A 20,092-nucleotide genomic window follows, 5' to 3' on the forward strand; every position below is an offset into this window, starting at 1 on the left:
CTTGTTGTGGTTGAGTTTATTCTGCAATGGCAGAGATAGGGAGAGTGTAGGCGGGAACCGTGAAATTGAAAAAGGTGACTTGAGTGGGAACTGGACTGTGAGGAGCATAGCAGCTAATGGGGGGAACAAAGTGCTTAGGGAAGGTGGGAGGAAGGCCTCGTGCCTCGTATTGGCAATACCCAAGGTGATTGGGTGAGAGATGGAGTTAGAGGTGCAAGTGGTGTGCGAGGAGGCCCAGAGAGAAAGAGAGTGGAGGTGGGTCATTTACTCTGGCTGAGTGAAGAAGATCATTCAATTTCTTCCGACACTGCTGTCCCGTCCTCTTTTGCAGCGAACTGGCACTCACAAGGGTTACCATTGCATCCCAGGTGGGGGGTGGCGGCTTTGCTGGAAGGCCTTCTTCTGGAGCCAGGGTAGAGTGCATCCCACATCTGCTGCACACCATCCAGCCGTCTGGTCAGTGCTCCCTCTGAAAATCAACTTCTTGGCTGCTGTTCCCTAGAATAGATCTGGAACAAGTGCTGGGAAGCCATTCATATGGAGCTCCCCAGTGATTGCAGCTATTAAGTTGTGGCGGGGTGGATGAAACAGAGGGAGTGCGCCGTGAGTGCAGCGTGATTCTCGTGGGCATAAAAATTTTTACTAATGAGGCATAAGATTCGGTCAGAAATCATCCCGGCAGCATCAACGGAATCACATTGTTTTTTGCACCGGAACCAACACTCTGCCTAGTTCTCATTTGATCATGCCCATAAATGGTTGAGAACTGGGGTTACCGAATTTCTCCCCCACCAGTCAAGAGATTCCATTCATTATGTTTTTTGATACTGAGTAATACAAATATCTTTTATTGTTTTATGTGATGTTGTTATTCTGTATCTGAAATGTCTGTGTAACATGCTATATTCAAATCGATTGCCTGCAGCATTGTTCATGGTTGGGTTGTAGATGTATTGTTTTATAATGATAAGAGACTTATACTATGTAATGTACAATGCATTACTATTTAATATTTAAGTTTTGTTTTGATGGCTTGTTATGTGAATAGGACTCCCTGAATGATTAGTCAGTTTTGTTCTTGGACGCTCAACCTTACCTGCTCACTTTCTTCATCACTACTGATTTTAAGATCGTTTTCTAGCATTCTGTGGGTAAAAAAAAGAAAAATCAGAAACTTAAAAACTGCTATACATACTTTTTATCATTGACCAGGAAACTAAATGACAACATGTGAAAAATACTTGGGATGATTGACCGTAATGGCAGGACTCTGATAACTTCCAGAACAAAGTAAATTAATGTTCAGGCAAAGAATATATATAAACTCTGCTCTGGACGTGCTCCATTATTCACTATTGTTTCAAGAATTAATTGGCATTTGGATGGAAGAACTTTGCTTTAAAATTTGTATACTTCTTTGCAGCTCTTGAAACGTATTTAAGAAAGATGGAAAAATATGTGAAGTTAGTGGAAATATTTATGAATACACTAAAGTTAACAATCTTTTACAAATCCTGATTGTAAATCAAGTTGTTACTTAAAAAAAACACTCATTCTTAGAGGAAAAACTTTTTACCAGACAGTGTGGCTCTTAATGCTGCAATTGAAATAATAATAGAGAACCACAAGGAGCTTCATAAGTGGACTCCACCATACTTTATATATCAGGGTTATTCAAGAGCACTAAATATGCTTGGAAGCATAGGCCATCCCTTTGCAATCCCTAATCAATCAAACTGAGCAGTTATACCCCATGGTCAATATATTCTAAGAAATACATTCTTTATCCAAAAACAGAAGTATACCTATAAGCTTTTGGTACACGCTTTGCTGATTCTTTTTCTTGTTGGAAGGACAAATTATACAAACAGAAATTCTGAAAAAGGAAATGACTTAAGTGATATATGATCTATTCCCCAGTCACATGGCTTTTTTTTTATCAGTGCCTGACTCCACTAAGCTGTGTGGTCCACTCAGTAAATATACTAAGATATGCATCAGAAAACCAAATTACATAAATAGCCTTTTTCATGACTGGCTTCCAAATGACATTAACATAGGACTTAATAGAAAACAGTCATTATCAAAATATTCAATTTAATTTTTCAATATTATCAATATCCATATTTGACAACTCAATCAATAATTAATTATAAATGAAAATAGTGCAATGTTAAACAGTAAAATGTTATGTTATTTCTGTCCGAAACCCTACTGCAGTCACAAATAATGTATGTGCAATGGGTAGTTTAAAGAAGCAGTGATATTATTGATTACAATTGTACTGTTTAATTGGGTTGTTTACATAGAACATAGAACATAGAACATTACAGCGCAGTACAGGCCCTTCGGCCCTCGATGTTGCGCCGACCAGTGGTACCAATCTAAAGCCCCTCTAATCTACACTATTCCAATATCATCCATATGTTTATCCAATAACCACTTGAACGCTCTCAACGTTGACGAGTCCACCACTGCTGCAGGCAGGGCATTCCATGCCCTTACTACTCTCTGAGTAAAGAACCTACCTCTAACATCTGTCCTATATCTCTCACCCCTCAATTTAAAGCTATGTCCCCTCGTGCTAGCCAACACCATCCGAGGAAAAAGGCTCTCACTAGTTTATTCTATCTCCATGGATTCGTTCTTAACACATTCTCGCTGGAACATCAGCGCTGTGACAAAGCTGTTTATCATGGAGGTAATCTTTTGCCTCCACTCCCCCCCGCCCCATTGGTGTATTTGCAGGTGTAGGCACCTAAATTAAAAGGGTGGCTTGTCTTGTTTGCATCTTAAATAGAAAATAAAGGAAAACGGAATGATTACTTTCACAGGTTTGAATCCCTAAAGAGGGTAGACAAGTACTAAACTACAGTAAGGCCAGTGAGCTAGTGTTAGGCTAAGTAATTACCATCCCATATAAAGAATCTAAGCCTTCAGACTCTAAAGTCACTGTTTTCATGTTACATCTACACCCTTAAGATTTTCTCAATGGCTAGAAACTCAATGGGGTCAAGAGAAAAGACCTGAAAACATGTAAGTTGAATTTAGGAAACAGGTATAGGAGAAGGCATGATATATGACAATCCCAGGTTACTTCCCCAGGCTTCCACAAGAATAGGGAAGGACAATAAAATTGGTGTTGTGTCAGAAAGAGGGATTCCACTTTTTTGGGCATTGGCACCAGTTCTGAAACAGATGGAAACTATTCTGCAAGGTTGGGTTAAATTAATAGGGAGAGTGTTAATACACAACAAAACAGCTAAATAGGGAAGTGATGTAATATTTAAACCAGGAATGATGGGGATCTGAGAAGCCAAAATCAAGCAGGATCAGCTAAAAGTGAAGACAGAAATAGATGATGAAAATAAATGGTGCAGAAACTGATTAAGAGGGATATGGCAAATCGGAATACAATTAATGGATACTTTAGAAAAGAGGGAAAAAGCCAAAGTAAAGATAGGAGTTAGTTTAGACAAAAAAGAGAAAAGGCACCGTATATACAAAAAAAAGTTTAGTAAGCATGTATTGCAATGAATAGACTGAAGAAAGTAAACTGGAGCAACTGGAAGCAATTATTCTACTGTGAGTCTAGACTTAAAAGCATTAACAGAAACCTGTCTGCAACTGGAAAAGAATAGAAAATGAACAGATTGGGATATAATATATTTATAAAAGACAGAGAAAAGTGAGAAAGAAGGCAAAAAATGCATTAATAAAAGATAGAACTTGCTATAGAGTCCATTGAAGTAGTTGAGGCAGGGTACACACATATTCAACATAGTTGGATCTCAGAGATTTGTAAAAGATTTGGTTGCATACAATTGTATTAGACATTTAAAAATCATGAGAATGAAATGGAAGAAGAAATATCCCATCAGATTAAATGGATGAGTAGGAATAAGAAAATTATTGTTTTGCAGGAATTTAATTATCCACTTTCCAACTGAGACAGAGAGGGTAACTGGAGAAAAGAGACTGAAATTCATAAAATATACACAGGACTCCTCCCTGAAGTAGTATGTCAGAGGGCCGGCAAGGCCTAGGTGCTGCTTCATCTGGCCATGGGTAATGAAATAGATCAGGCAGATAGGTGAAATTGCTTTGCGTGCCATGGCAGTAGTGATCACAATATTACAAGGTCCAATACAAAAAGGGAAAAATCCATACAAAAATGAGAAAACCGAATGAAACTACAGCAGATTTTAGAAAGGTGAAAAGCAGGCTAATTGAAGTGAGGTGGAAGGTAAATTGAAAGAAAAGGTACAGGTTAGATTTTTCTATTATAAAAGGATACTTGGACAAGTAGATAAATAAAGAAGTATAAAGTTAGATACCAATTAAGATTGAAGGATAATAAATCACTGTTTTCATGTTGCATTTAGACCCTCAATGTGTTCCCAACATCGAGAAATTCAATGGAGTTAAAAAAGGTGTGAAATCCTGAAAAATGAATTTCAGAAACAAGTTTCAAACCAGACATGATAGATAGCAATCCCAGATTATTTCCCTAGGCTTCCACTAGAATAGGGAAGGTCAATAAGATCAAGACATGGCTATTGGTATTCTGTCAGGAAGAGGGATTCCACTTTGTTGGGCATTGGTCCCAGTTCTGAGACAGTTGGAAACTATTCTGCAAGATTGGGTTAAATTAACAGGGAAAGTGTTAATACACCAACAAAACAGTTAAACAGGGAAGCGATGTAACATTTAAGACAGGAGTGATGGGGACCTGAGGGAAAGAAAATCAAGCAGGATCAGCTAATAGTGAAGGCAGAAATAAATGAGGAAACTAAATGGTGCAGATAGTGAAGAGGGTCCATAATAATGAAGCGTGAGAAAATATAATAAAAGATTAGGAGCCTGATAAGGAAAACTAAAAGGAAGAATGAGGCAAGTTTTCTAATATAGTCAAAAGGATCAGTCAATTTTTCACTAAGTATTTAATAAAAAATATCATTAACAATGAAGTTGTACTCACGAGAGAATAGAATTGTCATTTTGGGAATGATGATCAAAAATAGCAGAGCTATTTAACATGTCTTTTGCTTCAGTCTTAACCAAAGGGGAGAACAGCTTTTATTCACCTTTCCTGAGATTTACTTCTATTGCTAGGCAATCATTTTTGTCTGATTCTGCATATTGCATTTTTCTACATTAAAGGCATGATAGAAATACAAGTTCTTCTTGTTGTTGCTTAATACTTTAGTCACAGATCTGCTCATGATGACTCAAAAGGTCAGAGGCCAAAAAATTATGGTGGCCATCTTTAAGAGAGGTTGTTGGGCAAGGCAGAATTTCTACCTACACTAATGATGCACTTCTGACCCTGTCTTAATCCCTATGATCATAGCCATTTGTACATTATGGGCAGGTACCTATGCAATTTACAGCACTGAAGAGACATTAAGATTAATCTTATTCATACAGCCACAGAGATCAATCCTGTGCTTAGTTTACACTGGTCTGCCAACATGAACTAATTTCTTAGCCATATGTTCCTATGTTCAAGTCAAAATCATCAATATATATGCAGGGAACACAAGTGAACATTTTACTAACTCCTTAAGTATACCATTTCTATTTTTGTTACATACTGTAACCTTTTGTTTCCAGTCTTTCCACCAAATCCATGCTCGTACGTTTCCTCATAGACTATATAGCTGAAATTTTCTTACAAGTTTCTTGTGTGACACTTTATTAAACATATTCTAACAATCTGTTGGAATGATTACATTTCCTTTATCTATCCAAACATGGTTCTTCATACATTGTTTTTCTGTCACAAATCCATGCTGTCTGTCCTTGATTAATCCATGCATTTCTGAAAGTTCATTAACCTTATCTCAGATTATGGATTCTAAAGTCCCAATTTAACTTGTGGCATGAGGCAAGCAAGTAACCATGACAATGAATCTGTAGCTCTTCCAATTCAGAAGCATAGTAAGAAGTCTCACAACACCAGGTTAAAGTCCAACAGGTTTATTTGGAATCACAAGCTTTCAGAGCGTTGGTCCTTCATCAGGGTGTAAAGATACGCCTAGCAACCACAGGCTAGTCAGTTTAACTTCTGTGATGGAGAAATGTTCAGAAACAATAGTTCAAGATAAAGCTGATAGTCATTTTGACAAATGTAGGTTAATTAAGGAAAGCCAGCATTAATTTGTTAACATGTTTAACTAACTTACTAGCATTTTTGAAGAGATAACAGAAAGAGTTGATGAGGGCAATGCACTTGATGTGATGTATGTGGACTTTCAAAAGGCACTTGCACAACAGACTTGTGAACAAAGTTCCAGCTATTGGAATAAAAGGACCAGTAGCAACTTGGATATGAAATTACATGAGTATTAGGAAACAGAGAGTAGTGGTTAATGGATGTTTTTTGGACTGCAAGAATTTTTGTAGTGGAGTTCCTCAGGGGTCACGGTTGGGATCCTTGATTTATACATATTATTGATATAGACCTTAAAGTGATGGGCACAATTTGAAAAGGTGCAGATAATACAATATTAGGAAGTATTGTGAACTCTAAGGAGAGTGTAGAACTTCAAAAGGGCATGGTCAGGTTGGTGGAATAAGTGGACAAGTGGCAGATGAAATTCAATGCGAGAGGTATAAAGTGATTATTTTCGGCAGGAATAACATATTGAGACAGTTGATGTGATGCCAATCCTGAGATGGGATCCTCTCATCCCTCTGATGGTGACCCCCCACCGTGGTTTATCTGGTGACGGACGGTGCAGAACACAGGAAGATCCCGCTGTCGGTCAATGACAAGCCGCCTCCTCTACTGCACTACACATTGCAGAGGGGGTAGAACATCCCGCCCAATATAAAACAAAGGGTACAATTTTAAAGTGGGTTCAGGAGCAGAAGGACCCGAGTATATATGTGCATAAGTTACTGAAAATGGCAAGATAGGTTGAGAGAATGGTTAATAAAACATATGATATCTTAGGCTTAATTAATAGGGGCATAGAGTACAAAAGTAAGCAGGTTATTTTGAACATGTACAAGACACTAGTTTTGCCTCAGCTGGAGTAGTGAGTCCAGCTCTGGCTTATGCATTTGAGGAAAGACATGGGCCGGAATCTTCTGCTGTTCACGCCCGCGGGATTCTCTGGTCCCGCCAGAAGCACACCCACGCCCGTGGACTTCTCGCCAATGGGAATTCCCATTGACAGCGGTGGGACCAGAGAATCCCACCACTAACAAACAATGCGCCACTCCCGTCGGTGGGAAACATGCAGCCTGGGAGGCTGGAGAATCTCGCCCATGAAGTAGTTGGAGAGAGGGCAAAAAAGATTCATAGGAATGGTACCAGGGATGAGGAACTTCAACTATTAAGGTACTTTAGAGAAGTTGAGACTGTTTTCCTTGGAGAGGAGAAGGCTGAGAGGCGACTTGATGGAGATATTCAAAATCATGAGAGGTCTGAACAGAGTAGAAAGGGAGAAACTGTTGTCACTCGTTATCAAGAACAAGAGGCGCAGATTCAAAATAATTGGCAAAAGAAGTAAAAGTGATATGAGAAAATACTTTTTCACACAGCGAGTTGCTAAGGTCTGGAATGCACTGCCTGACGGTGTGATGGAGGCAGTTCCACATAAACATTCAAAAGGGAATTAGACTGGCACTAGGTGAATTGCTCAATCAAAGAGCCGGTTCAGACATGAGGGGCTAAATGGCCTCCTTCTGCACTGTAAAAATTCTGTGATTCTCTGAATATTTGAGTGAAAAGTCAAGAAACTGCTGTACTGTCTGTCCCGGATAGCCAGTTCACAAGGGAAACTTCAATGTAAAAGACACTGGCCTGAATTTTCAGGATGGCGAGTGCTGGATGTGCTTCACCCTGAGAGTTGACAGGGAATGCATGCCGATCAACTTTGACAGGCCTGCTGCCATTATAAGCTTAAGTGATCATTGGTTTGCAGCAGGTGGGACTTTCGTCTGCAACTGGACAGAAGTCCCACCTTGGAGAGTGGATGGCCAATCCGATTAGCTGAAGGCTCTCCAGCCCATCCAGGAGTGCTGTAGTGGCTGTAAGAGGTACTGCAATGCTGTGCCTGAGACGAAGTCCTGGGACTGCACGCCAGATAAGTACCAGGAGTCCCAGGGTGGGGAGGGGGGTATTCTTGGTGTAGGGAGGTAAGGTGGGGTGAGGAGAAAAGGCTGGAATTCCCCACTCTGAGGACCCGAGGAGAGGACACCCCCATTCCAAAAAATTGAGGCTGGGTGGGAAAAGGCCGCTAACTGGCCAGTAAGTGGTCACTTAAGGGCATTAACTGGAGCATGCCCGCCCCACTGTAAAATCATGACTGGGCCATTGTGAATTAGTCTATGAAATGCCTAAAGTTTTGTGTTCTTTGTGAGGGTGGAAATATACTCAAAGACAGAGGTGAAGGTCTACAATGAGTACAGGCTTGGCAAGCATGAGGCCCATGAATGGTCAAGAGGAAGGAGCTCTGCAACTCTTGGGTATCAGACACGAATGCATTAGGCATAAAACAGTTGTATATTACTACTGAACTACAGTGAAATGTTTCACAAATTAACATTGCACAAAAAAACACCTCTCTGTCAGCAATATCAGGTTTAATCTCAAATAAATGGTAGTTATTGGAAAAAAATCAGCTGTCTAATCTGCAAAGTCAAAGACTTCAAATTATCATTGAAAAATTAGCATGGTTAGATAACATGAAGTAACAGGACTGATAGTGATTTGTACTCATAGAAATTCCACAGCAACTTACCATTCAGTAAGCAGCAGCAAATCTCCTGTGAATAACATTAGTGTATCAATAAAAATTAAACTAATTCTGTGATAGTTGATTTTGGAGAAGTCACAAAGATTAGGGCACAAATATGGATGGTTCAATTAGTTCCTAACCAGAAATTTATCAATATTTGACATAAAATGTATGCAATATCGGCTTATAAACTGAAAAAAATAGGTCTTATGTCAACTTGCAGGGATAAAACAAAGATGTTGTACCAGATATTTGACAAATTCAGTTCCCTGTGTCATCAAATCTGATTTTTTTTCTTCTTTTATAACTGCAAATTAGAATTTTACCTCTTCACCTCCATGACCACAGACCAAGGCTAAAATCCATCAAGAACTGATCAGATAACAATCTCCCCACATTGCTAGCTGGAAATATTCTATTTGAAATGCATTTGTTCAATCTCAAGTCATTCCTACTAGTACAAGTCCACAGTAATTCTATATGGATGAGCACTAAATTTAGTAATAAAAAAGACTGAAAGCAAAAGATTCACACTGGCTTAGAAGGGATGGTCTGAGATAGCTCAAATGTGAAAGTCTTGACAGCAACATAAAAGGTGTTAGCTGTGGTTCAGTGATAGTAATCTCACCTCTATGTCAGAAGGTTGTGGGTTCAAACCTGAATCCAGAGACCTTAGCACATGATTCATGCCATCACTTCAGTGGGGTACTAATGGATTGCATTGTCAGAAATATTGATCTGGATTGTCTGGTGTTCAGATAGCTGGAGATCATCAACAACTAAAAACAAGTGATCTAGTCATTTATCTCATTGCTGTTGTGGGAATTCATTGTGTGCAAGTTGGCTGCTATATTATATCAGTGACTACATTGGAAAAATACTTCACTGATTATAAAATGTTCTGAGACATCTTGAGGTTATAAAGTGTATTATATAAATACAGGTCTTTTTTTAAAGCATTGGTGAAAGAAAGAGTTTCTTTGTAAGCATAAATCTGGCCAGACTAGATATTGTTTGGTTTTATTCACTGTTATGATCTCTGTCGAGAGTGATAACATTAGTAAAAAATCCAAAGTTCCAGTTAATGTCTCATATTTTAAGACATTTACCATAACAAAAGACTAATAGCACAAATGACTAAACACTACCTTTAAACCAGGGGTGTCAAACTCAAATTTCAATCTAAAGGGCCAAATTTCTTGTTATGAAGGTAGTGATGGCCAGCCCAATATTGGTTTACAACAGATATATATCCATTGAATTAAAGATGAATTTAATGAGACCCTGTCATGTTATTAAGCTAAATATAACAAATGTGTTGCTTCTGAAAAGAATCTTGGAAACTTGTAATGAAATTAAAATACTAATAACAGGCCTAATAGTATTAGAAAGTACTTGATATGCCAGTTATAAGAAACTAATGTATATGCATTATAATAGCAAATAAAATTAAATAAATATTTAATTATCAAAGAAAGAATAGAAGACAAATGTAACATTAATTATTAAGTTGGTCTGACTGTGCCAAACACATGACTTCATTTTTCTGTCACCAACTTTTCGATGTCCAGTTCCACGGATTGAGTAGAAGCTACTTTTAGAATAGGGCTCTCATGTTTGTTAGCCAATCGGAGTGCAGTTTGGATTTTTAATATTCATTAATGAAAACAGTTGCTCTCTCATATAAATACGTTGTGACAAAAATTGGCAGTCTTTTTGAGACATACAGTTACATTTGAATGTAATTCTCCTCCACATAGCCACAAAATTCCTGGATTTTCAATGTTGCAAACTTTTCCTTCAGTTTCTTGTCACACTGTATGTTGGTGAGCTCCATTTGCGGTTCAGTTAAGAGCATTTTCCATAGGCAGAGAAAATGACGTGCTGAATAACTGAAACTCATGCTTGTGCTCCTGAAGCTTGAAAATCTTGTACGATGGTCATTTTGCAACACACACACACATGCAGAGGCATCTTGTTCATATGTTCTTCGATCGTATCTCATTTCTAAGAAGTGCTTTAACATCGTCCCGCAACTCAGCCAGCACTTCAGCGTAGTAAGGTAAGCCATTCTGATACTCAGCTTCCTGAATGAGTTGATTGAATTGTCGATGATTAAGAGCACCAACTCGGATAAAATTGTTCTTACAACAACACTCATTGCATGTTCTATATGTAGGATTTTGGCCCACGGTGTTTCTTGGTGAAGACTGTAATGAAATTTGGATGGTGACTCAAGATTTTCTGTTTTAATCTTGCAGCTACTCCTGCCTTTCTGCCCATCATAGATTGTATTCTGCCTTTTACAATGCTCACTGCCCTACTCCAATGCACACCTAATTTATCCAATGTTGTTTTTACACTATTAAAAATATCCTCCCCCATGCTAGTATCATTCATCAGCACTAACTCTACAAATTCTTCCATCACATTATTATTTTAATCAGTACCGTGAATAAACACAGCCAACTGTGCTAAGTCACATGCATCTGTGTTTACGTCAATTGATATTGAAAAGTTTTCACCTTATCCTGGGATTGACTTGTCAAATTTTCTGATAATTCACAAGTTCTGTTGACAACTGGAAATACTTTTTCTGGAAAGACTAATATTTTGAAAACACTGCTGCTTATCTGGACATATGTTTGCAACTTTCATCATGCATTTATTTATGAACTCTCCCTCAGAAAATGGCTTAGAAAAAGCTGCGATTTCTTGAGCGATTACAAAACTTGCTTTAGATGTGCCGTTACTTATGTTACACACATTTGTAAATGCACATTGTTGCTTTTTCAACGACTGTTCCAATTCTGCCAACGTGTCTTCTTGTAGCTTTCCTGTGTACTTATCATATATAGCAACGTGGCATGATTCACAGTGTCTTTTAATGTTGTATTCTTTGGCAACAGATACTGTTTGCAAACAAATTAAGCACGAAGGCTTTCCACTTGCTTCAGTAAAACAGTACAAGTGTTTTCATTTGTTTAAACAAGCACAACATTCTTTATCTACCTTTCTCTTCATAGACATGGTGAAGTATATTTTTATATTACAAGTAATTTAGTAGTTATCTGCATATGCGCAAATGCATTTACTGAATGGTTTCTAAATTTATCGACATAGGCCTAATTTGCACATCCAACAGAAACTATGGTTTCAACTTACAATGCTGCGTACTAAAATGGCAGCAAGGTTGCATGTATGCCTGTGCGGATAGTTGTACTGTGCAGATGCACACACTGCCTCACTGACATTAAGCACTCCCAGCCTCACTCCAGCTGTGCATCTAATGAAAACAATTGTTTTTCTGAATTAAACAAGGTTTTAAACAGAGTCTAGAAAAATACAGACTGTAGAATTCTTACTATTTGTTAACTAAAGAAACATGAAAATTTAGTGTAAATTTAGAAATGTTCGAAGAGCCGCATTGGAACCTTAAGCAGGCTGGATTGTCTATATGTTCGACACCCCAGCATTAAACCACAAAACAGAACATTCCCCTTTTCCTTTTAGCTGAACTGAAAATGCGCTTCACAGATATATGTAACATTCTTTAAGACGGCATTTAATGCTTCTGGAAACAGTCCAAGGTTATTCTTAGCAGCCAAGGTTTTAATTCTGTTCTTTTCATTTCTCAGCCTGGGAACTTTAAATCTTAGAACTGTCATTCAAAGTGAGGTTTTTTTCCCAGAGATTCTTCCTCTAGCAAAGCAAGGAGAATCGTCCAGCCTTGCTTAAACTCCTCATGAATTTGGTCTTTTTAATGCAATCACGAGCTTCCATCCAAATTACTGCCTGGTGAATTACAGTGTCTTGCTGCCTATAGCTGTTCTCTCTCTCCCGGATCCTGACAGACTAATCTTGCCTATGAATTTTCAGGGACATCTTAGACCCTTCCCCTCTCCATGGCAACATGAATCACAGGGGCCTTTTATCCAGATAGAAATGCTGATTAGCTGACCTTGACACCCCAACTCTCTTTTATCTTGGAAATTAATTGAGAGTTTAAAGCACAAATGTTTATAAACCAACACTCTCTATACTTTTCAGGGACTTTGGAGACAGTTCATCCATTGTTCACACAAAGACTGCTGCTATTGTCTACAAGTATAAACACCTTTCACCTTTTTCCCAGTGAAACAATCTAGTTTTCCTTCAATCTCTAACAATCAAACTACCCAGATTGGTTGTCAGGCAGATGGCAGAACAGGTCACGCGACCCCTTATTTTACCTTGAATTAAGGACAAAATCCTAAAACATAACCACTTCATTAACCTGATAATTGTAACATATGCTTGATGATCAAACCCTTTTTAAATAAATTGAAGGATGAAGGATATACCCTCTTGCAATGAACGAAGTATTACTGTGGTGTTTATTGTATTTTATACTGTGGGATTATGAGATAATAATGCACAGTCAAACCTTTTGGTAATACACCGTTTTACTTTTCAAAATATGTTCATTGTTTCTGTCATAGAATAAACAATGAGGTTTATTTTCTAAAGTTTTAAAGTTTATTTATTAATGTCACAAGTAGGCACTTGACGTGCAATGAAGTTACCACCCACACTTCTCAGATGTATTCTCAGCATCTCTTGGCAAGACAAGATCAAGTTCCTAGAGAATGCTACCTATTACTAAGCCAATGACATCTGTACTGGCTCAGCCATGTTCACCTGATGGAAGATGGCTGTATACTTTAGGCCTCCCGTATTGAGAAATGGCCACTGGGTCACAATCTCCTGGGGATCCAGGCCTTTGTTACAAGGACAGCTGCCAGTTAAATATGAAAGTGCCAGATATTAACAATGACAACTGGGACACAGTTGTTGATGGCTGTGACCTCTGGGACCTGTTTGGTGGGACATTGGAAGAAGCAAATATAAGTGGAAAGCTCAGCTAGCTGAGAAGAGAGCAAGAAGGAAAGAGATGCCTGTGAATCTTGCACCTTCTCAACCCACTTGGCAGTGTATGCAGCAGAGATTGCAGCTTAGCTCCTGCAATGCTTCATCATTTTATGCGATGGAAAGGCTGTCAGGTTCAAGCATGATTTGTCATTTACAAATGCCATGCGCGCTCTCCCTAATCAACTCAAACCTCTCCAGGTGTTTTGTTTTCCCCATGATTATTGCTTCTAAAGCCTTACCCACAACTAATAATATCAGCCATGATTGAATGGCGGAGCGGACCTGATGGGCCGAATGGTCTAATTCTGCTCCTATATCTTATAATGTTTAACTGACCAATCAGTCATTGCTAGGAATGTCCTTACACCCTTTCATAGAATCATAGAATCCCTACTTGCAGAAGGAAGCTATTTGGCCCATTGAATCTGCACTGACCATAATCCCACCCAGGTCCTATCCCCGTAACCCCATGTATTTACCCTGCAAATCCCCCTGACACTAAGGGTCAATTTAGCATGGCCAATCAACCTAACCTGCACATCTTTCTTGAATCGAGAAAGGCACCTTCTGCATATCTAGAGACAGTTGGAAGGTTATAGCAAGCTCTTCTGTCCCTGGTGAGCTTGACGTCCGTGGTAGGGAAGTTGTTGGAGAAGATTCTTAGAGATAGGATATATGCGCATTTAGAACTGAATAATCTCATTAGCGATAGACAGCATGGTTTTGTACGAGGGAGGTCATGCCTCACGAATTTGGTTGAGTTTTTTGAGGAGGTGACAAAAACGATTGATGAGGGAAGGGCCGTGGATGTGTCTATATGGATTTTAGTAAAGCGTTTGACAAGGTCCCTCATGGCAGGCTGGTGCAAAAAGTTAAATCTCACGGGATAAAAGGTGAGCTAGCTAGATGGGTGGAGAACTGGCTTAGCTATAGAAGGCAGAGAGTAGCAGTGGAGGGGTCTTTTTCCGGGTGGAGGTTTGTGACTAGTGGTGTTCCGCAGGGCTCTGTACTGGGACCTCTGCTGTTTGTGATATATATATAAATGATTTGGAGGAAGATGTAGCTGGTGTGATCAGTACGTTTGCAGACAACACAAAGATTGCTAGAGTTGCGGATAGTGATGAACATTGTCAGAGAATACAGCAGGATATAGATAGGCTGGAACATTGGGCGGAGAAATGGCAGATGGAATTTAATCCAGACAAATGTGAAGTGATGCATTTCGGTAGATCTAATATAAGGGGGAGCTATACAATAAATGGCAGAACCATCAGGAGTATAGACACACAGAGGGACCTGGGTGTACAAGTCCACAGATGCTTAAAGGTGGCAGCACAGGTGGAGAGGGTGGTCCAGAAGGCATATGGCATGCTTGCCTTTATTGGACGGGGCATAGAATATAAAAGTTGGCATATGATGTTGCAGCTGTATAGAACGATGGTTAGGCCACATTTGGAATACTGCGTCCAGTTCTGGTCGCCACACCACTAGAAGGATGTGGAGGCTCTGGAGAGAGTACAGAGAAGGTTTACCAGGATGTTGCCTGGTATGGCGGGTCTTAGCTATGTAGAGAGATTGGGTAAACTGGGGTTGTTCTCCCTGGAAAGACGGAGGATGAGGGGCGACCTAATAGAGGTGTATAAAATTATGAAGGGCATAGATAGAGTGAACAGTGGGAAGCTTTTTCCCAGGTCGGAGGTGACGAACACAAGGGGTCACGGGTTCAAGGTGAGGGGGGCAAGGTTCAACACAGATGTCAGGGGGACGTATTTTACACAGAGGGTGGTGGGGGCCTGGAATGCACTGTCAAGCAAGGTGATTGAGGTGGACACACTGGGATCGTTTAAGACTTATCTAGATAACCACATGAACAGACTGGGAATAGAGGGATACAAAAGAATGGTCCAGTGGGCACATGAGCGGCGCAGGCTTGGAGGGCCGAAGGGCCTGTTCCTGTGCAGTATTGTTCTTTGTTCTTTGCTTCTTTTAGCAACCTAGTATTCAAGTCATTTGGACCAGGTAGCTTATCTACTCTAAGCATTGTCAGCCTATCCTATACACCCTACCTATCAATTTTCACCCCAACCATTAGCTCTACCAACACTGCTTCTATCAGTATTTTGTCAGCATCCTCTTCCTTAGTAAACATCAATATAAGGTACTGTGAGGAAATTTATGTTTGTGGATTAGGGTAGCACAGTGGCACAATGGTTAGTACAGCTGCCTCACAGTGCCAGAGACCCGGGTTCAATTCCGGCCTCGGGTGACTGTGTGGAGTTTGCACATTCTCCCTGTGTCTGCATGGATTTTCTCTGGGTGCTCCGATTTCCTCCCACACTCCAAAGATGTGCTGGTTAGGTGGATTGACCATGTTAAATTGCCCCTTAGTGTCCCAAGATGTGTAGGTTCAGGGGATTAGCGAGGTAAATACTTGGGGTTATGGAGAGCAGGTCTGGGTGGGATTGCCCCTTAGTGTTAGGGGGATTATGTGGAGTTACAAGGATAGAGCCTGGGTGGGATTGTTGTTAGTGCAAACTCAATGGGTCGAATGGCCTCCTTCTGCACTGCAGGGATTCTATGATTGTGTTTGGTGTTTCTGGGGCGGAGATTAAGGACTATAACTCCCTGTGCTCTCGTGCAAGTGCAGACCGCAGCAGGGGGACAGGGTATGCATGCTTGGTTCTGGGTTCCCTTTGACAGCTGGGTAATGGTGAGAAAAGAAGTTGCCCACATAATGAATGGGCAGCATGCACACCTGACCATGTGTCCTGGGAACAGCGTGAAAAGAAGCCCACATGACAAGATTAGTTGGGAGTTGAAAAGGCAGTGGCTGAAATACTGTATTCGATCCCTGGAGTTGGGGCTCAGAGAATCCTTGGAGCAGTTGATAGCCCCATGTTGATAATAAGTTGGGACTCATAGAATCCTTGGCGAAGTTGTAAGCTCAGTGAAGTTGAAGTGAAGCTGTCTGCTTTGAAAAGCTGGCAGTGGGGGTAAAGAGAAACCTATGGTGAGCAATGATTGTCTTCTCAATGCAGCTAGATAACTGGAATTGTGAAGGTGGTTGGATGCTGGGTGCAGCTTGGCCAATCCAGTCTTGGACAGAGTGTTTGAACAGCTGGGAAGTGAGCTGACATTGGGGCAAGCTGGAGTTCAGTTCAGTCAGGTGAGGCAAGCAAAGGGGGCTTCCGTGCTGAGTTGGAGCTGTTGTTGAGGAAAATTGGAGGCTTATATTCTTGAAGGAGAGGAGCTGAAATTCCACATGTGGAAGACAGGGTTTAAATTATTTTGTGATTCACAGTAATTGCTGACTTCTGGCTGGGTTGCTGAGATAGTTGTGGGTTCTGCCTGGGTTATGTCTACCATTTAATGTGTAGTTTGTGGCGTGTTTGACCACAGTATTCATGTTAACCAAATGTTAATTCTGGATGTTACAGTATAAGATATTGTATAAGATATAAAGTATTAACTATTTTGTTGATTCTTGTATGGTAAAATTTATTCTGTTTCTTTAAAGTCATGGAATCTTGTGGCTTTATTCTCAATAGCAAATTCCTGGGAGTTCAAATTTCATCTACTTTACAACAAAAGTTACTTGTCCCTAACTGAATCATAACAGTACCCATTAAGAGTTTTCATCTTGCCCTGTGCCACTGAGCATAATCACCCCACCTCTTACTACCTGCTTATTAGTTACATGCAAGTGAAATATTTTTGGGTTCCCATTTATCTTTATTGCCATTTCATTCTGATATTCTCTTTTTGTAGTCTGATCTTCCTTTTCAATTCCCCTCTTAACTTATTTCATTTTGCCTGGTTCTCACTTGAAGAATTCACGTGACATACATCATACACTCTCTTCCTTTGACTCATCATATTCTCTATTGCCCTCATCATTCAAGGATCTCTGGGTTTGATTCCCCTACCTTTCATGCTTGTTGGAATGTACATGGTCTGTCACTGAAACATTTCCTCCTTAACGATCTGCCATTGTTCCATTTGAGTTTTTACTGTCAATGTTTTGTTCCATTTTATACTGGCTAGATCCCTCTTACTCATTGAAGTTAAATTTCTTCCAATTTAGAAACGTACCTTAGATTGTTCCTTTCACTGCTCCATTACTAACCTAAACATTATGATATGATGCTCACCCTTACCCATGTATTCCCCCACAGACACTAGGTCTATTTGGTCCATCTCATTCCCCAGAACCATATCCTGAAATGTTGCCTTCCTAATTGGATTGAGAATATACTGGTCAAGGAAGGAGCACATTTCAGAAACTCCTCCCAGTCCTTACTCTTTAATTGAGCATTATTTCAATATTTACTTAGGTAACTGAATTCCTCCAATTTCACCACTCTATTATTCCTCTATTATTATGTGAGATTTCCCTACAGATTTGCTCCTATATTTCTTACTGACAATTCGGAGGCCTATAGAGTACCTAAGGTAGTGTCATAATATCCTTTTTGCTTCTCAATTCTTATCAAATGGATTCTGTCTTTGCCCCCTGAAGAACATCCTTTCCAACATTACAATGTCTTCCCTAAAAAATATTGCCACCCCACTTCCCTTTTCATCTTCCCGATTTTCCTGTGAATACTTTGTAACCTAGAATTTTAAATGCCCAGAAGTTGACCATTTTTAAGCCACGTTTTTGTTATTGCCACTATATCATATACCCACATGGGTATTTGTACTTGAGCTCACCAACTTTATTCACCAGACTTTGTGCGCTTACAAACATGCATCTTAAACCTGTCTTTGTAAATCAGGCATTTAACTCCCTGAGGTTAATTTACTGTCTGTGAAAAACATAAGATTATTGTTATTTTAGAATTCTGAGAGCTACAATGCTGCAGTAGTGGATGCTCCAGAATTATATCCGCTTTTGAATCCTAGCCTAAACTTATATTTTCAATTGGACTTACTAAGTGAGCTTGAGAGTCTCAACAGGGATTCATGTAAGAAGGAAGAGAAAACAGTCTGAAGATAAAACTGTCTGGAGGGGAATTCTTTAAACCTTCTCAGCTCAAGAATGCCCAATTTTAAAACAAATGACTCAGAAGTGTCACTGACAGAATCCATGAACAGAATCTTCCCATCCCATGCGAAGGAAGATAATGAAGTTGAAAGATGCTAACCTTTAAGAACATTCGCCTGACATTATTAGTAACTACATCATTTTTCTGTGGTTCCGTTTATTCTTCTGCAAAAAAACTTTTAAGAACACAAGATTGAGTTTTGCCTTTGATTGCCTATCAGTATGACGGTGCTAGTCACTGCTGCAGTCTGCCGTAGAGTTTTGAGTGTGTTCATACCATACAATAACATTACCCGGGTGCAAGAGTGGTATGCTTATTGTGGTCTAAACTGAATATTCATGTCTATCACGCATACCACCACATGTGCATCTCAAATCTTTTCAGAGAAAACAGTTTGTAAGGCAAAACTGATATGAATCGTTGTTGTTTCATTTCACAATAAGTGAACATACAGAACAAGTTATGATTGAACTCACTGAATTCCAATCAGTAAAACTTGTATAACAATAACATATAATTAATATGCCACATTTTCTTTGATCAGTGATTTGACTTGCTTGACTTCGCAAGATGGGGTTGAAAATGGTCTTCAAAAGTACTGCAAACTGGAAAAGAAAATGGGGCAGGGTGTAAAACTCACTGCCATTTTGTTATCACCTGTTTTGTGCTACCATTAAAGAACGACTTCACCATCCTGCTCCACCACCCCAATTATACCACTTGCAGAAGGTTTTAAATAGAAAACTTGTTATATCTCTAACTTGGTCTCCTCGTAATGCCCTCACATCATTGATGTCAGTCTTCATCCAATTAAATTCATTCTATATGATATCTAGAAATGTCTGCATACACTAGACACAGCAAAGACCACAATCATCCAGATTATAATGCTGAAAATTTGTACTCCAGAACTAGCTGTGCCCCTAGCCAAACTGTTCCTGTACAGCTGTAACACTGGCATCTACCCAGCAATGTGGAAAAGTATGCCCTGTCCACAAAAAGCATTGCGTTCCAATCTGGCTATTTACCATCCCATTAGTCTACTCTCAAACATCACCAAAAGTGATGTAAGCTGTCATTAAATGACATTAACTCTGCAATAATTTTCTCACCAATGCTCAGTTTGTGTTCGGCCAGGACCACTTGGCTCCAGACCTTTCAAACCTGCAATATCCCCACAGAGAAGTAGAAAGGCATCAAATGCATGGGAACACCACCACATGTAAATTCCCCCTTAAGTCACATAATATCTTGACTTGGAAATATATTGACATTCCTTTACTGTTGCTGGGTCAAAGTGCTTCCTCATTAACAGCCTGTGGGTGTACCTACACCACAGGGACTACAGTGGTTCAAGAAGGTGGCTCACCACTACCTTTT

The 20,092-nt window shown here is 39.6% G+C and overlaps 1 protein-coding gene across 1 annotated transcript in view; it reads right to left on the reverse strand.

Annotated features, from left to right (window-relative positions):
- The window catches only part of aff3 (AF4/FMR2 family, member 3), a 147,150-nt gene that overhangs the window by 112,981 nt on the left and 14,077 nt on the right, over positions 1–20,092 (reverse strand). The window contains exon 2 of the mRNA XM_078221940.1: positions 1,097–1,145. Coding sequence (XP_078078066.1) covers positions 1,097–1,145 — 49 coding nt within the window. The remainder of the gene's footprint in view (positions 1–1,096; positions 1,146–20,092) is intronic.

This window comes from Mustelus asterias, chromosome 10 (genome assembly GCF_964213995.1).
Source record: "Mustelus asterias chromosome 10, sMusAst1.hap1.1, whole genome shotgun sequence".
Classification (NCBI taxonomy): domain Eukaryota; kingdom Metazoa; phylum Chordata; class Chondrichthyes; order Carcharhiniformes; family Triakidae; genus Mustelus; species Mustelus asterias.